Here is a 14,198-nt window from a genome sequence, read left to right as displayed (position 1 = left end):
TAGTATTTATTTTTTCTAACCACTTTCCTTAAAGTATCAGAGCTTTGGCAAAGATGGAATTGATTTGATAAAATTTCCGCTTATTTTTATTAGTAGGAAAAAATAAATTTGGAAACGAAAGAAAAAAATAGTGAGTTTGGGTGGGGATTATGAGAGGAGAAAATACAACCTCTCTTTTTTTTAATGCTTATAAAACTTTTTTTTTCACGCTTGTCAATGCACAATCGTGAATATCTTTAATTACTAATATGTAAAACTTATAAACATATGATATTAAAATAATACAAATCGAGAATTATTTAACAAGATCACACATGACTATATTTTGGCCTAGCTATAAATTATCAAAGCTAGTCAAAATGGAACATAAAAAAACGAGATAGTGGTTTTGCAAAAAATTCTTATGCATAGTTGTGACTGTCCACACGGTGTGGCCAACCATAATAAGGTTATTCCGTACTCGGTTATTGTTTAGGGGTTTATTTGCCTATTTGGTTTGTGTTTTAAGGGTTACTTTGTTCATTTATAAGCGGCCACACAAGACGCAGGTGATATAGTGGTCAAAGTTGTACCACAACAAATTTACCGGTCAAACTATTGCATTAAAAAAAAAAAAAAAAAAGAAAAAGTTAGTATCGTGTATCCATTCCGCCGGAGACGAACTGATCACTACGCCGTGCTACTCAAGATCCATTTCAACTGAAGAAGGGGAAGACAAAGATAATCGGACGAAATGTGTGAAGACGAATGCAACGCAAAATCATCGACAACGAAGATGAAGGAGGTAAAGAGATTCTGGGAATGGGCAATTGCAGCAATCATCTTCAGACTCATACTCATCTTCGTCTTCCCAGATAACCTCTCTCAGTTAGCCTCTCGCCCCGAAGTCTCCACCCCTGTTACTTCCCTTCGTCGCCGTAAATCTCTCTTTCTCTCTTTTAGCTGAAATCCCACTTGGTTTAAATGCTTAATTGCCCACCCTTTTTGTAATTTTGATTGATTTTTTGACAGTTGCTGAGGGTTATTGGTTGAAGAAGCAGGCATCAATTTCACCTTATGCTGGTTTGTTATCAGAAAAAAGATCCCAATTTTGATTTTGTTTGATCAATTTATATTGATTTTGAAATGGGGTTTTCTTAATTTGTTCAATTTTTATGTGGGGATTTTGCAGGATCTATGTATCATGGTTCTCCGTTGTTGCTTTCTGTGCTTGGTCCTTTAACTGTTCAAAAGTAAATTGTCCATGACTTTGTTTTGTATTGGTGATTGTGAGTACTAGTTTAGTTTAATTGTAGCTAACTTGATGATGTTTTTGTTGCAATGTGAGCAGAATTGATGGGCTACCGTGCCACATTTTGTGCAGGTAAATCTTTCCTTCAACCTCCTCTGATAGTGGATTACCATATACTGGTATCATTGATATGTTGGCATTGAAGTTTCATGCTTTCGATCAGTAGATTTCCGTGTTTGTATTTATTTGATGGTATTGCTTTATGCTATTTATAGATGTTGATTTTAGCTAGTGAGTTTTGATAATATTTGACCTGCAATTAATTTTTGAACACCGATATTTTTATGTAATTTCTGTTGTTAAATTGTGCTTATTTATAATTCATACTTTGCCACTCCTTTGTCCAAAAATAGTTGCCACATTACCCAAACCTTTTCGTGTTTCTACTAGAAAAACCTTAAAAACATTCATGTCTGCATGGTCCGCTTCATTCACTCCAAATGACTATGAGAAATTCAACTATGAACAATTTCCAACTCTTCAAAAATAGTAATGTGACAATCACATCTTATTGAAGAACCTTATGAAAAAATTAGTAGTTAATATGCATTGTCGAGACTTACTATGAATAACTTTTGGGAATGTGATGTTGTGTCAGATCATGCAAATTTTTTGCTAGGCACATTTTTTGCTTATTCATTATTTTCGCTTTTGCCTCTTTCTTCCCTGTTATTTCCTTGGATCTGGGGACTTGAAGTTATTGTCATTGGTTTGTTTGCTATCTACTCATTTGGATCAATGTGCTCTTGTGTTTTGACCTTTTGAGCTCATGCTTTACAATAAGTACTGGATTATTCTGGATTCTTTCAAACAGCCAATAATCCAACTTAAATAGAAAAAAGATTTTCCATGGTCAATATCAACACTTGGATACAGTTTGCTTTTTGTGATTGCAGATTTTATTGCTGCATTGCTTCTCCGAGCAACTGGCCAGAAGCTTCAATCAGCATATAGTCAGAGTTTGAAAGCTCTTAGCCTTGATAAAATATTGGGAACCTCAGGTAATTTTCAATGTAAAAAAAGATTAGTTTTTAGTGTCTTGATAACATATATTTATATGAATTTTGTATATGTAATTTTGAATGCGGGTTTGTAGGGCAGTGCACTAAGTCTTTTAATTGTGATATAGTTAATTAATTTCAAGGTGTTTGATTGTTGAAATCTTGTTATATACTTATATCAATAAGATAATTACGGGTTGTACTTCTTATAGATTTAGGAACATATGGGTTCATCATTACAATTTAAGAGTTGAATTTAAAATTGGTGGAAAGTAACTTCTGTTTAAAGGTGGAGTGGTTTTAAAATGATTTTAAAGTTACGGATCAGTCGGATATTGGAAGTTTGAAGACGTTTGGTGGGATTATGGTGAGGAAGAGAGGATATTTTGGGTTGATACCAACCTTGGTTAGGCAAAATGTGATGGCCTTTAATTAGTGAGTTAAAGCTTTGAAGAGAAAATCTAAAAAGTGAATTAGAAGATGTTTTGCCGAAAAAGAATAAAAGTAGGTGTTTTATAATGAAATTAAGGGACAAAACTGCGAAAGCGGGGAACAACGGTCTGAATTTATTTATTAAGGTTGCTTGTGAGTGAAGGAGAAGATATATTAAAGAGGTTGAAGTTGAGTGAGTAAGGAATATATTAGGGTTCAAGATGTTATTGTCAAGGAGATTTCTTTTATTTATGAGTCTGTTAGTAAGGAAGAGGCGGATGTTCGTTCTTTTGTTAATGGGCTTGAAATAGGATTATATTCGCGAGAATGATACAGTAGAGATGATGTTGATGAGCTCAAGAGGAATGTCTTTAATATGAAGCTTGATAAGCTAGGATCTTGCTTGCTAGAAATGGTTTATTTGAGGTGCTCTATGAGCTTTTTAAAGCTTGGAGTAGTATGTAAGATTATAGTCACTACCTTTGTTACTCTCAAATTCTTATTATAAAAGGGTTAGTAAGTTTGAGGGTTTCATGTCTACTCATTGGTGTTTACAATATATTTTGGCTATGTTGTCTCTTAGCGATTAAGTGTGATCTTACCTAGCATGATTTCTTGTAACCAATGTACTTTTGTTGGGGGCATTGAAGTTTTGGGTTCAACATAGGTAAGTAATGAGGTGATTGACGATTGTTGTAGAGGTGGGCAATCACTTGTTTCATTTAGCTTGTGATGAGGTTTCTCGAAAATTTTGGATAAATAGTACAAGGGTTTTGGTCCTAGGTGAAAAGGATGGCTTCGAGGGTGTCTTTCTTGTGTGCGTTATTCTTTTTTAGCACTTGCTTGGTTCACATGGGTATTAATTGCCCTTGGAAAGTTTTATTTAACATAAATAACTTCCGTGTGAACTTCTTAGTAAATTACTTATGTTAGGTCTACATTTTGGCATTTGTACTTCATGGGAACATCTAATTACCAAGGGGAGGGTAGGTATGCCACTTCCCATGTTTCATAGGAATTCAACTTTTTACGAGAGTTCCACTTCTCCCATTTTGCTCTATTATGCCAAACACAACTTGTCATGTATACAATTCATATTAAGTCTTACTTCCCCTTTTATTTCTTGCGAACAAACAAGCACTTGGTGATTGTGAGGCCCGAAAAGTGGTTTGATTTGACATGGTGATCCTTTTTCACCTATCTTTATATATTTTTAAGGTGGTATATATAAAGTAGGATGCTTTCGAGGGTGGAAGAGTTGGGTTTCTTAAGGGTTCTCTTGGGAAGGCGTAAGTTTGTGGATGATATTGTCTTTTTCTTTCTTGATACAATTAATAGTCAATGTCCCCATCTTATGCTCACTCTACTTCAACTTATTTTGTTTGAACTTAAATTATTTGAACTTATCTTAACTTAATCATTTAAGAGAGCTTATTTTCCACAGAGTAGAACTTATATGTGAGTCTGTCCAAACTTATTTTCAGTGTAGTAGAACTTATTCTGTCAGCATTTTTTTGTCTGAAATAAGACAATAATTATAAATAAGTTGAAACAAAGAAACCCTTTGTACTTTTGTTATGAAGCAAAGTTCCAAAGCTGGTAAAAGTTTTAGTCTGTAATGCTATTGCTGGAAAACACAATGCTTCTAAATGGATAGTCTTCAAACTTGATATTGTATAAGTCTCTTTCTCCTCATGTGTGTTTGGTATGTCCTCCTAGCGAGGAGACAAAGAATGATTTGCATCGTCCCATATTGTTGTTACTTTGGCAGAGATTGTTTGGTATTGCTGGGATTCATTGGATTGATCAGATTCAATTTTGTTTGTAGGAAACTGGAAAGGGTTTAATTCTATTGTAGGTTGCCTTTTTTTTTTTTTGGCTATTTTGTGGGTGCTTTATTGATTTTTAGTAAAATTGTAGGTTTTTTTTTTTTTTTTTCCTTCTTGTGCCTTGATTTTTGGTGGACATTTTGAGTTATGGCCCTCTATAGTTTCATCAAATTCCCTATCAAATGAAGTTTATCTATAAAATAACAAAAATTAATGAAAGATTGTGTTTGGGAACCTACATTTATTTTTTTATATATGGACTTCAAATTCTGATACTGTAATCCAATTGTTGTTCTTGGGAAATACAAAGAATTCTTCACTTATCTGAAAGTTTTCTAAAATATCTGGAAAAATGGAGAAAACACAGATATGGACAGAAATTGATTCAAATATCTGAAGCAGTGTTACACTGTTACCAAAAGAGGAGCGAGAAAGCAAATATAAGAAACTGGTAGAGGCATAAATTGTGGAGGTGCAAAAATGAATTAGAACTACTGAGAAAGAGCAAGAAAAATTGAAGCTTTTCTTCTGTTGTTACTGTTAATCAGAAGTCTACAATCAATGGAGTAAGAAGTAGGATCTAATTCAAGGGCTTCCTTTAATCCAGGGAAAACTATGGGGTTTTACTTTCACATGGGTTTTGAATTTTTCTCAATGTGGGTCTTTCTTATGTGTCCTGAATTGAGAGAATTGGCTTGCATTTAATTTTTCCCAAGTATTTATTAACATTCTGAGTTCAAAGAAGTGGTTAAGGAGAGTACAGCTCTGTAGAAGCAATCGGATTAGCAAATTCATCTAGAACTTCATTTTATGGCTCATGGGAAGAAAGTGAGGCTTCAGAGCAAGGGGTTGTATGAGCTAGTTCTAGTTGCCACCTCGAGGAGTTCTGAGGTGGAAACATCTAGAAGAGCATGCAAATTCGATCTACGAAATATCATTTATGGACATTTATCTTCTTTGAACCTTAGTTGCTAAGCTCTTGTTGAACTGTAATGCTGGTAAAATTGGTAACTTCCCATTCAGCTTCACGAGAGAGACAAAAATGAGAGGATTTCATTGCGGTGGCTATAAGCATTGGTAGTGGTGGTGGTTATTACAGGTGGTGACAGACCTTGTTTTGGAGTCAGTCATGATGAAAATTAGAGGACAAGGTAGTAGAAGTAGGTGAAGGCTTGAATTGTTAATGAGCTGACAAAATGCTAAAAGCACAATTTATCTCTATATTATTGTACATAGCATATCTTATAAATTCTATGCATCTGGACAACCTAGTCTAATCTAAACTTTTGAGCCTGGACATGATGTGTAATACTGTAATGTCTTTAACCGAGGTAGAGTGATTAAGCTTGTCTTATCTCATCTTAGTTATCCCTTACACTAGCTCACTGAGCAATTCCGTGACATATATGAAACTAAAGAAAGCTAGTGTCATTAAGGTAAATGCAGTGCAATCAATGCCACTATTAAGCTCATTAGAGAATAAGCTTAAAGAGTATGCAAGTTATCTGCAACCATGTTATTCCATCAAGTGGCGTGCTAAAAAGTAAAAACATCTGAGCAGCTTGTCTATGTTGCATGGATTCTCCTATTCTTAAAGCCTTAAGGGTGTATATAAACTAGATACTTGAGGCTGTCATTGGTGGGATATTCTTCCCTGATTAAATTGATATCGTACCCCTGATTAAATTGATATTGTACTGTGATCAAGAGGGCAATAGGTTGCAGCTTTCTGCAACAGTTTGTTTTCAGGGAAAGTTTCTCAATGATGGTGTTGTTGCAATTTCTATGTTTTGATTGTGAATCAGTAGGGGATTCCATTCCAACACAAACATACATGTAGAATTAGAATGATTTAGAGTAATCTGAGTTATAATGGCTAGAGTTTGACCAAGCTTTTCTCTCTTCCCTATGCTATGTTCCATTGGTTCTTTGAAGCAGAGGTTGTTATATTGGTTATATATATATAGTTAATAGTCAAAAAGGAGTCTTCATGACCTCATTAATATTTTGTCTTATTGTAACTCGTTAAAAAAATAAATAAATAAATAAATAATAATAATAAAAAAAATAAAAAATAACTGTATTTTTTTTCCTTGTCCAACTATAAGAAGTCTATCAGACATAATAAGCTAGTCAAAGGCAATTGAGTCTACCTCATCCCCTCTAACTAAAATGGGCTTATCCTAGCCAAATCAGGGGTTTTGGTTCTTTTTCTATTTGGAATTGGTTGTATCCTTGTAGGCAAGGAGGGATCAAACCCCCAACTTTTCTCTTTTGTTTACATGTAAAATTATTATCCTGTGATTTATCTTTACATTACCATACCTCAGTGAGCACTGAGCAGTGAACTAACTAAATGTAAACTTGTTTATATTTCAGAAATTTATGCTTCTGGGGATATTTCAGCTCTATTTTACCTATGGAATCCTTTGACGATTCTTACATGTGTGGGATCTTCGACATCTCCCGTTGAGAACTTTCTTGTGATTTTGTCTATTTATGGAGCATGTATGCGTAAGACACCAACCATTTTATTCTATTTAAGTTGCTTGTCTTTTTCTTATTTATGCAGTAGATTGCTATATTGGCCCTGAAGCCCCACCGATTTGTATTTTTGCATAAATACGTGATTTGAAAAAAATTGCCTTCTTTGTAAGCCCTATTCACATATTAATTGCTGTAATTTTGTGGTTCACTATCATCCTTCAACTTCGGACTATTGAACTCTACATTATTTAGACTCGGCTACACAAGTATATATGTGTCTTTTTGGTGCCAAATGAAACATTTGAGTGTTCATGCAAATGTAGGAGTGTCAAGTATCTAACATGCAAATAGCTAAGGTAGAAGGAAGAATTTGATTTATTTGACCATTGAATTAATCTTTCCTTGCCTTTGGCTTGCTCTGTACCCTACATCTCTGTCGTCTATCCTTATTTCATTTTACCTTTATCTTCTTTACTTGTGACAATTATAGAATATCTTTAATAGACCTCAAAATCTTCAAATTCTCTCTCTCTCTTTTTAGTGTGTGATTCCATTAGTGTTGAACATCTTGAAATAAATTGATGCAGGATTAATACCTCTGGCTGCCGTTGGATGGGTATTGGCAACTCATATATCACTTTATCCAGCAGTTCTTGTTATACCGGTATCTTTTTCTTTGACATTGACTCCCTGCTATCTCTGTGTTAGAAGCAAACATTATTCACTTCTTTTGGGATCATTTATTTAAAATTTCAAGTGAGCATATATGTGTTCTAGGTGATCCTCTTGCTAGGCTACGGTCCAGATGCTCCTCCAAAGAAATTGTTCATGCAGAAGATTTCCAGAGACAGTACAAAAAATTCTGGTGATAGTAGCTTGCACCATGTCAAACTAAAATCTGGTTCGGCATTACCTTCTTTTACATGGAAGCCAGTAATTTTGTTCCTGTTATGGGCATCAGCTTGGTCAGTATATATTCTGGTTTTGTGTGGAATCTCTGTCGGACTGAATGGTGGTTTACAAGAGATGTTTAAAAGGTAGCTAAAAGAAAATGAGTTTTCTATCATTCAGAGTGCTAGAAACCATTTCTATTCAGTTATAAGAATGAGGCTAAGTGATCCTCTTTGTATTTGTATGGGGAACCATGTATACATGTGTCCCCCATCTGCCCTAGGCTAGAACTGTTATAGAGAGGCATTAGGGCAATGGTATTATATGTTGTGGTACTCTTTACCAGTAAGAGTCTCATTTGGATTATCTTTTTTTTTTTCCTTTCTTTTTTTTTTTTTTTTTCTTTTTTTCCCTTCTAATATGATGACCAATTCCCTTGATAAATCTCCTTTCCGTTCAATTATGCCCTTTAAACCTATATTTGGGACACAAACTGACAAACTTCCTTGCAACTGTAAGGATAAGGCTAAATATCTTCTCTATAATTGTATGGGGAAGCCTGTATATAATATGGTCCTTATTTTGCTCTAGGCAGAAACCTTTACTGAGGTTTTGGAGCAATGGTATTGTCCTATGGCATCTATACCAGTAAAGGCAGTAATAATACATTCATATATTTCCCCTCAAACTTGGGTTATTTTGCGATTGTAGTGTGCCTTCAACATTGAAAGAATAGTTTTGATATAGGACAGCAATTAGACCGACATTACTATATGGGTCAGAATATTGAGCATTTAGGAAGGGGAACATTCAGATGTGTATGTTGATATAGATGTGTGGGAACATCTTGAAGGGTAGAATTAGCCATTAGGAATGAGATCAGAAGGAAAGTTGGAATCGCAGATATTGAGGATAAAATAAGAGAAGTTTGGCTGCCATGTGACTATGTGAGATGTTGATTAGAGGTTGCACTTGTTAGGAAGATGAAAAATGGGATAATGGAAACTTCAAATGAAGCCACGAAGGGCCAAAAAGTACTTTAATAAAAGGAATTAAGAATGACAAATATACACTGGGATTAGAGCATGTTGCACTAGATAGAAGCATGTGGAAGAAGAGGGTTCTTCGTGTTTGACCACGATAAGTAAATTCTTGGTTTATGTAGTCGACCTTAAGATCACATTGGGCCGACCAGGCTGAGGCATGGCACAACTTAGCACAAAATAAAATGCACAACAAGGGCACAGTGTGGGCACGTTACTGTGTGTACCAGGCCATGGGCCAGACTGATCCACTAAACACAATTAGGCACAGCATATCACGATAAAGCACGCGAAAATTAGGGAAACTTGGCTTAGGCACACAAGCATGGCATGGTGGCGTATGGGCTTGTTTTGGCCAAAGACTTTGATTTTGTTGTTAGATCTGCCTTTTCCAACTATTAAGTAAACTGAAGCGAACTTGAGAGACCATGTTGAATACTGTTTTTCCCTTGAAAAAAAAAACATAAAAATGCCACATATTGGTGATTTTATTTTTATGATCCTTGCTTTCTGACTTTTCGACTAAGTTGAATATTCTATGATTTTTTTTTTCTTTTTTTTTTTTTTTTTTTTTTTTTTTGGCATAGTCACTTTAGCAAACAAATTCATTATGCCTAAACAACTTCCTATTTGACAAGTTTACTTCAAGATGTAGTATTAGCTGGGTTTTGGTCTAAAGTGAAGTTACCAGTAAGCGCTCTCTGGAGTCATGCTTGAGCAACATGTGCACCTTTTAAATCTAAAGTGGTCACTTACCACTTTAGGTTTAATATGTATGCTTATATTTCAAATGTCTACGGGTCCTTTATTGGTCAATGTTTTTATAAGCCTATTACTATTAATTTTCCCCACTAATCTTAATCTTTGTGCAAATCTGACTGGGACAAACTAGTGGGAAGAATGTTAAGACTGTTGCATATTTTCTTGAACTATAATTTGATTAAATATGTTTTATAAAAATGGTTATAGTTACATTGTGGCTTGACTTGTTTGAGTATTTCTGCAGGACCTATGGGTTTATTCTGACAGTGGAAGATTTGTCTCCAAATATAGGTGTTTTATGGTGAGTGACAAACAATAAGTTGGGGAGATACAGGGGTAGTGTTCAGCTGATTTTTAAGTCTTGGTGTGACAATGCTAATCTGATTGATATGCTAACTGCAGGTACTTCTTTGCAGAAGTTTTTGATTTTTTCAGAAATTTTTTCCTGCTAGTGATCCACATGAACATTCTCTTCATGATATTGCCATTGGCCATACGGATGAAACATCGACCTTGTTTCTTGGCTTTTGTCTATGTTGCAATCTGTTCAATGCTGAAGACTTATCCATCAGTAAGTAACCCATCTTTGATTAACTATAGTGTTTTTCTTGAGTATTGCAGTTATTAAGCTTTAAATTGTTATATATATAGAGTTTGTTCAGGTGTGGCAAAAGATGTCTGTCATGTGCTTATTGTCAAACTTTCTGAATAATATGTCTAATCAAAGTCAAAAACTAGCACACTGTGATACAGATATAGCTTTCGTGATCATACTGTCTTGGACATCTGTTTAGAATTTCTGTTTGTGGCTTTAGGTTGAACCATAAGTAGTTGCAGAAAAGGATAGAGGGTGTGTATTCCTGAAGGTTTGCAGAATATCTGTATAGAAATGAGGCTGACCTTATAATTGCAATGTGATGAAGAGTATTTTCGTTTTGCTGGTTTTGATGTGCTTCAACTTGAATATAAGAAAGGTCAGTTAAATCCTGTTAGTCAACTAGGGTAGAAACCATTCAAGTTTCTGCAATTACAATTTCAGCTGAATGAACTTTTATTCCATTATTTCATAACGTGTGACCAATTTATTTGGAAAAACATGTTTATATTTTATTACCGTGCTATATATAATGTCTAAACCCAGAGGTTCTGAAAAATCTTCTTTGTAACTTTGTACAGCAAGTCATTGATTTCCAATACCCTTATAATAGTTACAGACTTACAGCTAAAAGGTTTCATGTCTTTCAATGTAATAAATGGATGCTTTTTTGAGCTGGGTGATAGCCAGTTAGCTAATATGGCTGAACAGTAAAATAAAAAAATAATAATAATAATAAAAAAAAAAATAATAATAAAAAAAAAATTGTATCATTACTCTGGAATCAAGTTGGTCTGTTAGACCTGTCCAAAATGGATTATACGTACTATATTTGCTCACTTGTCCTTAAAGAAAGTCATATTCAGAATTTGATGGAAAAGAAATGGTAAACACAAGCTTGGTCTGTCTAGCCTTATTGAAGACAAGACCTAGAATGACACATCAATTTCAATTTAACTGTCATATCATCAGAACTTTTTACTTTTCCAAACAGATTTGTTCAGACTAGTTATCAGTCCCACTATCATACTATGTGTACTTATTGTTCCCACACCGTTTTATTTCTTGTTTGATATTGTGCAGGTTGCAGATTCCGCTCTATATCTTGGTTTGTTTGGCTTGTTTATCAATCAATTAGCAGGTAAGTCCATAAATCCGTTAATTATTCTTCTCTATATATAAGTGGATGTGAATTAATAAATTGTTTTTTTTTTTTTTTGGCAGATATGCATTTCTCTTTTGTCCTCTTCTGTGGGTATGTTGGTGTTAATCTCCTAAGTCCTGTTATGCACAACCTTTGGATATGGAGGGTATGCTTCTTTTTTTTTCTTTTTTTTTTTTCCCCGATGTTATCGGCTACCTTAATGTGAGAGTAGTTTTGTAATTTTACTGGATCGTTCTGACAGGGAACTGGAAATGCAAACTTCTACTATGCAACTGCTATAGCTTATGCTGCTCTCCAGGTTTGCTTCCCTGATTATAACGACTCTTCTAATTAAATTTAAAATTTTCTATGTCCCCCCATTTGAATTAATACTTGGAGCCCAATGCTTCTGATAAGCGAAGGGATGCCCCCTGTGGGCTGTGGCTTACGTTATTTTTGCCTAACTATGATCTTTTCTTGAATATATGAATGAATTACAACATATTAAGGCTTTAATGCCCTTCTTATTTCTAAATCATTCCCAAAGTAATATTCTTTAATACCACTTTAGAGCGAAATGAAATTGGCAATACAATTAACAATGCAAAATTTAACTGCGAACCTGTGTTATAAATTGACCATTTCCTCCGTGGTGTGCTTTGAAGTATGTACTCATAACATTATGCTTCTAGTTGTCGATTTATTCAACATTTTGAAATGTATGTTTAAATGGATAGTAGGTTCAAATGCATACTAGGTGGTTTTAGTTGTTTACTTGTTTTAGCCGTGTGCATTGTCTTAATGTTATATTAGTGTTATTGTCCAGACTCCTGATGATAAATTATTCTAGATAAGATTCTTAATATCTTGTTTTGTTTTTCAGATCGTATTGGTGGTTGATAATGCAAGTGCAATGCTTAACCATGACAGATGGTTGGGTAAGTTGATTACTACCGAAAGTTGAGTTGCAAAGTCATCCGGCTGTCTTTCCAACTTCACCAAATGTTTTGGTTAATTATGGTGGTGCTTTAAAGGCCAATGCTGTACAGAGCTCAAAAGTAAAGTTGACCATCTTTAATCATCAGGCGACGGTTCCATAAGCAATGTGTCATTGTGAAAATATGGAAGGTATTACGCTTTGGTAGTTGTATACTTGGCCATCCTTAGCGACTAGGGATAATCTTTGTTGTAACATTGAGAAATTCGGTGATTTTTTGGCATTAGAGCAGTAGTTTTTTACACTGATTAGATGCTAGATACAGTATTTATATTTTCAGGCAATCACGATCCAAGATTAGCACGTAGAGATAAATAATTTCCCATAATTTTATCTTATTCTGATTTACTAAGAGATTTTTTCTTTCATATAGGTTTGCCTCTGAATTTGTATTTGATTTGATGAACACTACACTTGAATAGACCACACTTTCTCCATCTTAATTTAAATGTCTTGCTCCATATTTAATATTGTGGATACTGGAAATGGCTTTGACCCAGGATTGCTTGCCAATAAGCTTCTCCGTGTGCAGCGAGCCAGCGATATGGTGTGTAACACCAGCAACAAGTGCAATAAGGCATACTTGAAGTGAAATATCTTTACTAACATAGTAACAACACACCATCTGCATCAAGTTTTGCTATCACGGAATTGAATAAATTGTGAATTGATTCTCCCACCCCACTTTAAAATATATAATGCAAACAACCCAACTGATGAACTTAGGGATCTATTAAACTTACAACATATCATATAATCGTCAGCAAAATTAACGAACTTAATGATCTTATATTGGACCATCGGATGGTTCAACCATGCTCACAAGCTTTATAGCTTGGCCAAGATTTGGGCAGTTTGGTTGGACAAGCTCAAGTTGCTACTTCCTACTGGAGTTCAAGTGTGCCCATACGCGAAGCTTGCCATCTTAGCAATATCTAGCTGCAAAAGAATCAAATCCAGTTTAAGTCTATTCAAGCTAAGCTTGGTAAGGATTATAATTGTTGGAGATAAGCTAATGCTCGAACAAGCTTTTTAAACTTTCTTGTTCATGCTTGGCTTGTTGAGCATTTCACAAATATGCGCAGTGCACATTGCATTTCAAGTATAAGCCAAAGCTTTAACAAGCTTAAACCAAACTTGATAAACACGTTAAGTGGGCCTCAAGAATAGAGGTGTCAATTCAAGTGTAAGGGTCAGGTTTGATGAGATTGGGTTGGATCTATTTCTGAATTTGAATCATGCAAAATTATATTGTGTCCATACAATTTGAAATTTGAATCGGTTTTTATTTGGGCCAGATTCAAATCGGATCAGTTTTTGACACCTCTTTAAGAAAAATTTAGATAGAGCATGATTTCAGTGGAACTCTTTCAATTTTGAGTACATAAATGAGCTTGAGGTGTCTTTACAAAAAAATCATATACTTTTTATTCATCCATTTAATCTAAAAATCATATTTTTCGTTTATCTTTATATAAAACCTATGGTCAAAATTTCTTGTATTCATGTTACAATACAACCTTAAAGGGCTTGTTCTCTTCAGCTTAATTTCAGTTTAGTTCAGTTCAATTACGCTCCAATCAGTTCAGTTCTTAATTTCCTTCTCTCATAAACAATTTATTTCAGCTCAGTTCAACTCAATTCAGTAAATCAGAACATGCCCTAAGTTTCAAATTCTAGTAAAGATATACAATTGCATTTAGATTGCTTCTAAAATGCATGATTT

The 14,198-nt window shown here is 34.5% G+C and overlaps 1 protein-coding gene across 1 annotated transcript; it reads left to right on the top strand.

Annotated features, from left to right (window-relative positions):
- Nucleotides 1–622: 622 nt before the first annotated feature.
- LOC145597776 (uncharacterized) lies at nt 623–12,840 on the top strand. The gene is made up of 14 exons (XM_081654022.1): nt 623–917; nt 1,012–1,062; nt 1,172–1,232; nt 1,331–1,363; nt 2,168–2,292; nt 6,933–7,067; nt 7,628–7,704; nt 7,818–8,077; nt 9,981–10,037; nt 10,139–10,307; nt 11,415–11,472; nt 11,556–11,641; nt 11,738–11,794; nt 12,359–12,840. The coding sequence occupies exons 1-14, from the start codon at nt 734–736 to the stop codon at nt 12,437–12,439; spliced, it is 1,434 nt and encodes a 477-aa protein (XP_081510148.1). The 5' UTR covers nt 623–733; the 3' UTR covers nt 12,440–12,840.
- The last annotated feature ends 1,358 nt before the right edge of the window (nt 12,841–14,198 follow it).

This window comes from Chenopodium album, chromosome 20, assembly GCF_948465745.1.
Source record: "Chenopodium album chromosome 20, dcCheAlbu1.1, whole genome shotgun sequence".
Lineage (NCBI taxonomy): Eukaryota > Viridiplantae > Streptophyta > Magnoliopsida > Caryophyllales > Amaranthaceae > Chenopodium > Chenopodium album.
The sequence above is the reverse complement of the archived record's forward strand: the minus strand, read 5'-3'. Positions and strand labels throughout refer to the sequence as shown.

What these genes read in the sequence shown, in the direction of transcription:
- LOC145597776 (XM_081654022.1), top strand. Translation starts at nt 734, where the DNA reads ATGTGTGAAGACGAATGCAACGCAAAATCATCGACAACGAAGATGAAG. An exon ending in TGCTGAAGACTTATCCATCA is followed by an intron (nt 10,308 to 11,414) that starts GTAAGTAACCCA and finishes GATATTGTGCAG; the next exon opens with GTTGCAGATTCCGCTCTATA. An exon ending in GTTTATCAATCAATTAGCAG is followed by an intron (nt 11,473 to 11,555) that starts GTAAGTCCATAA and finishes TTTTTTTGGCAG; the next exon opens with ATATGCATTTCTCTTTTGTC.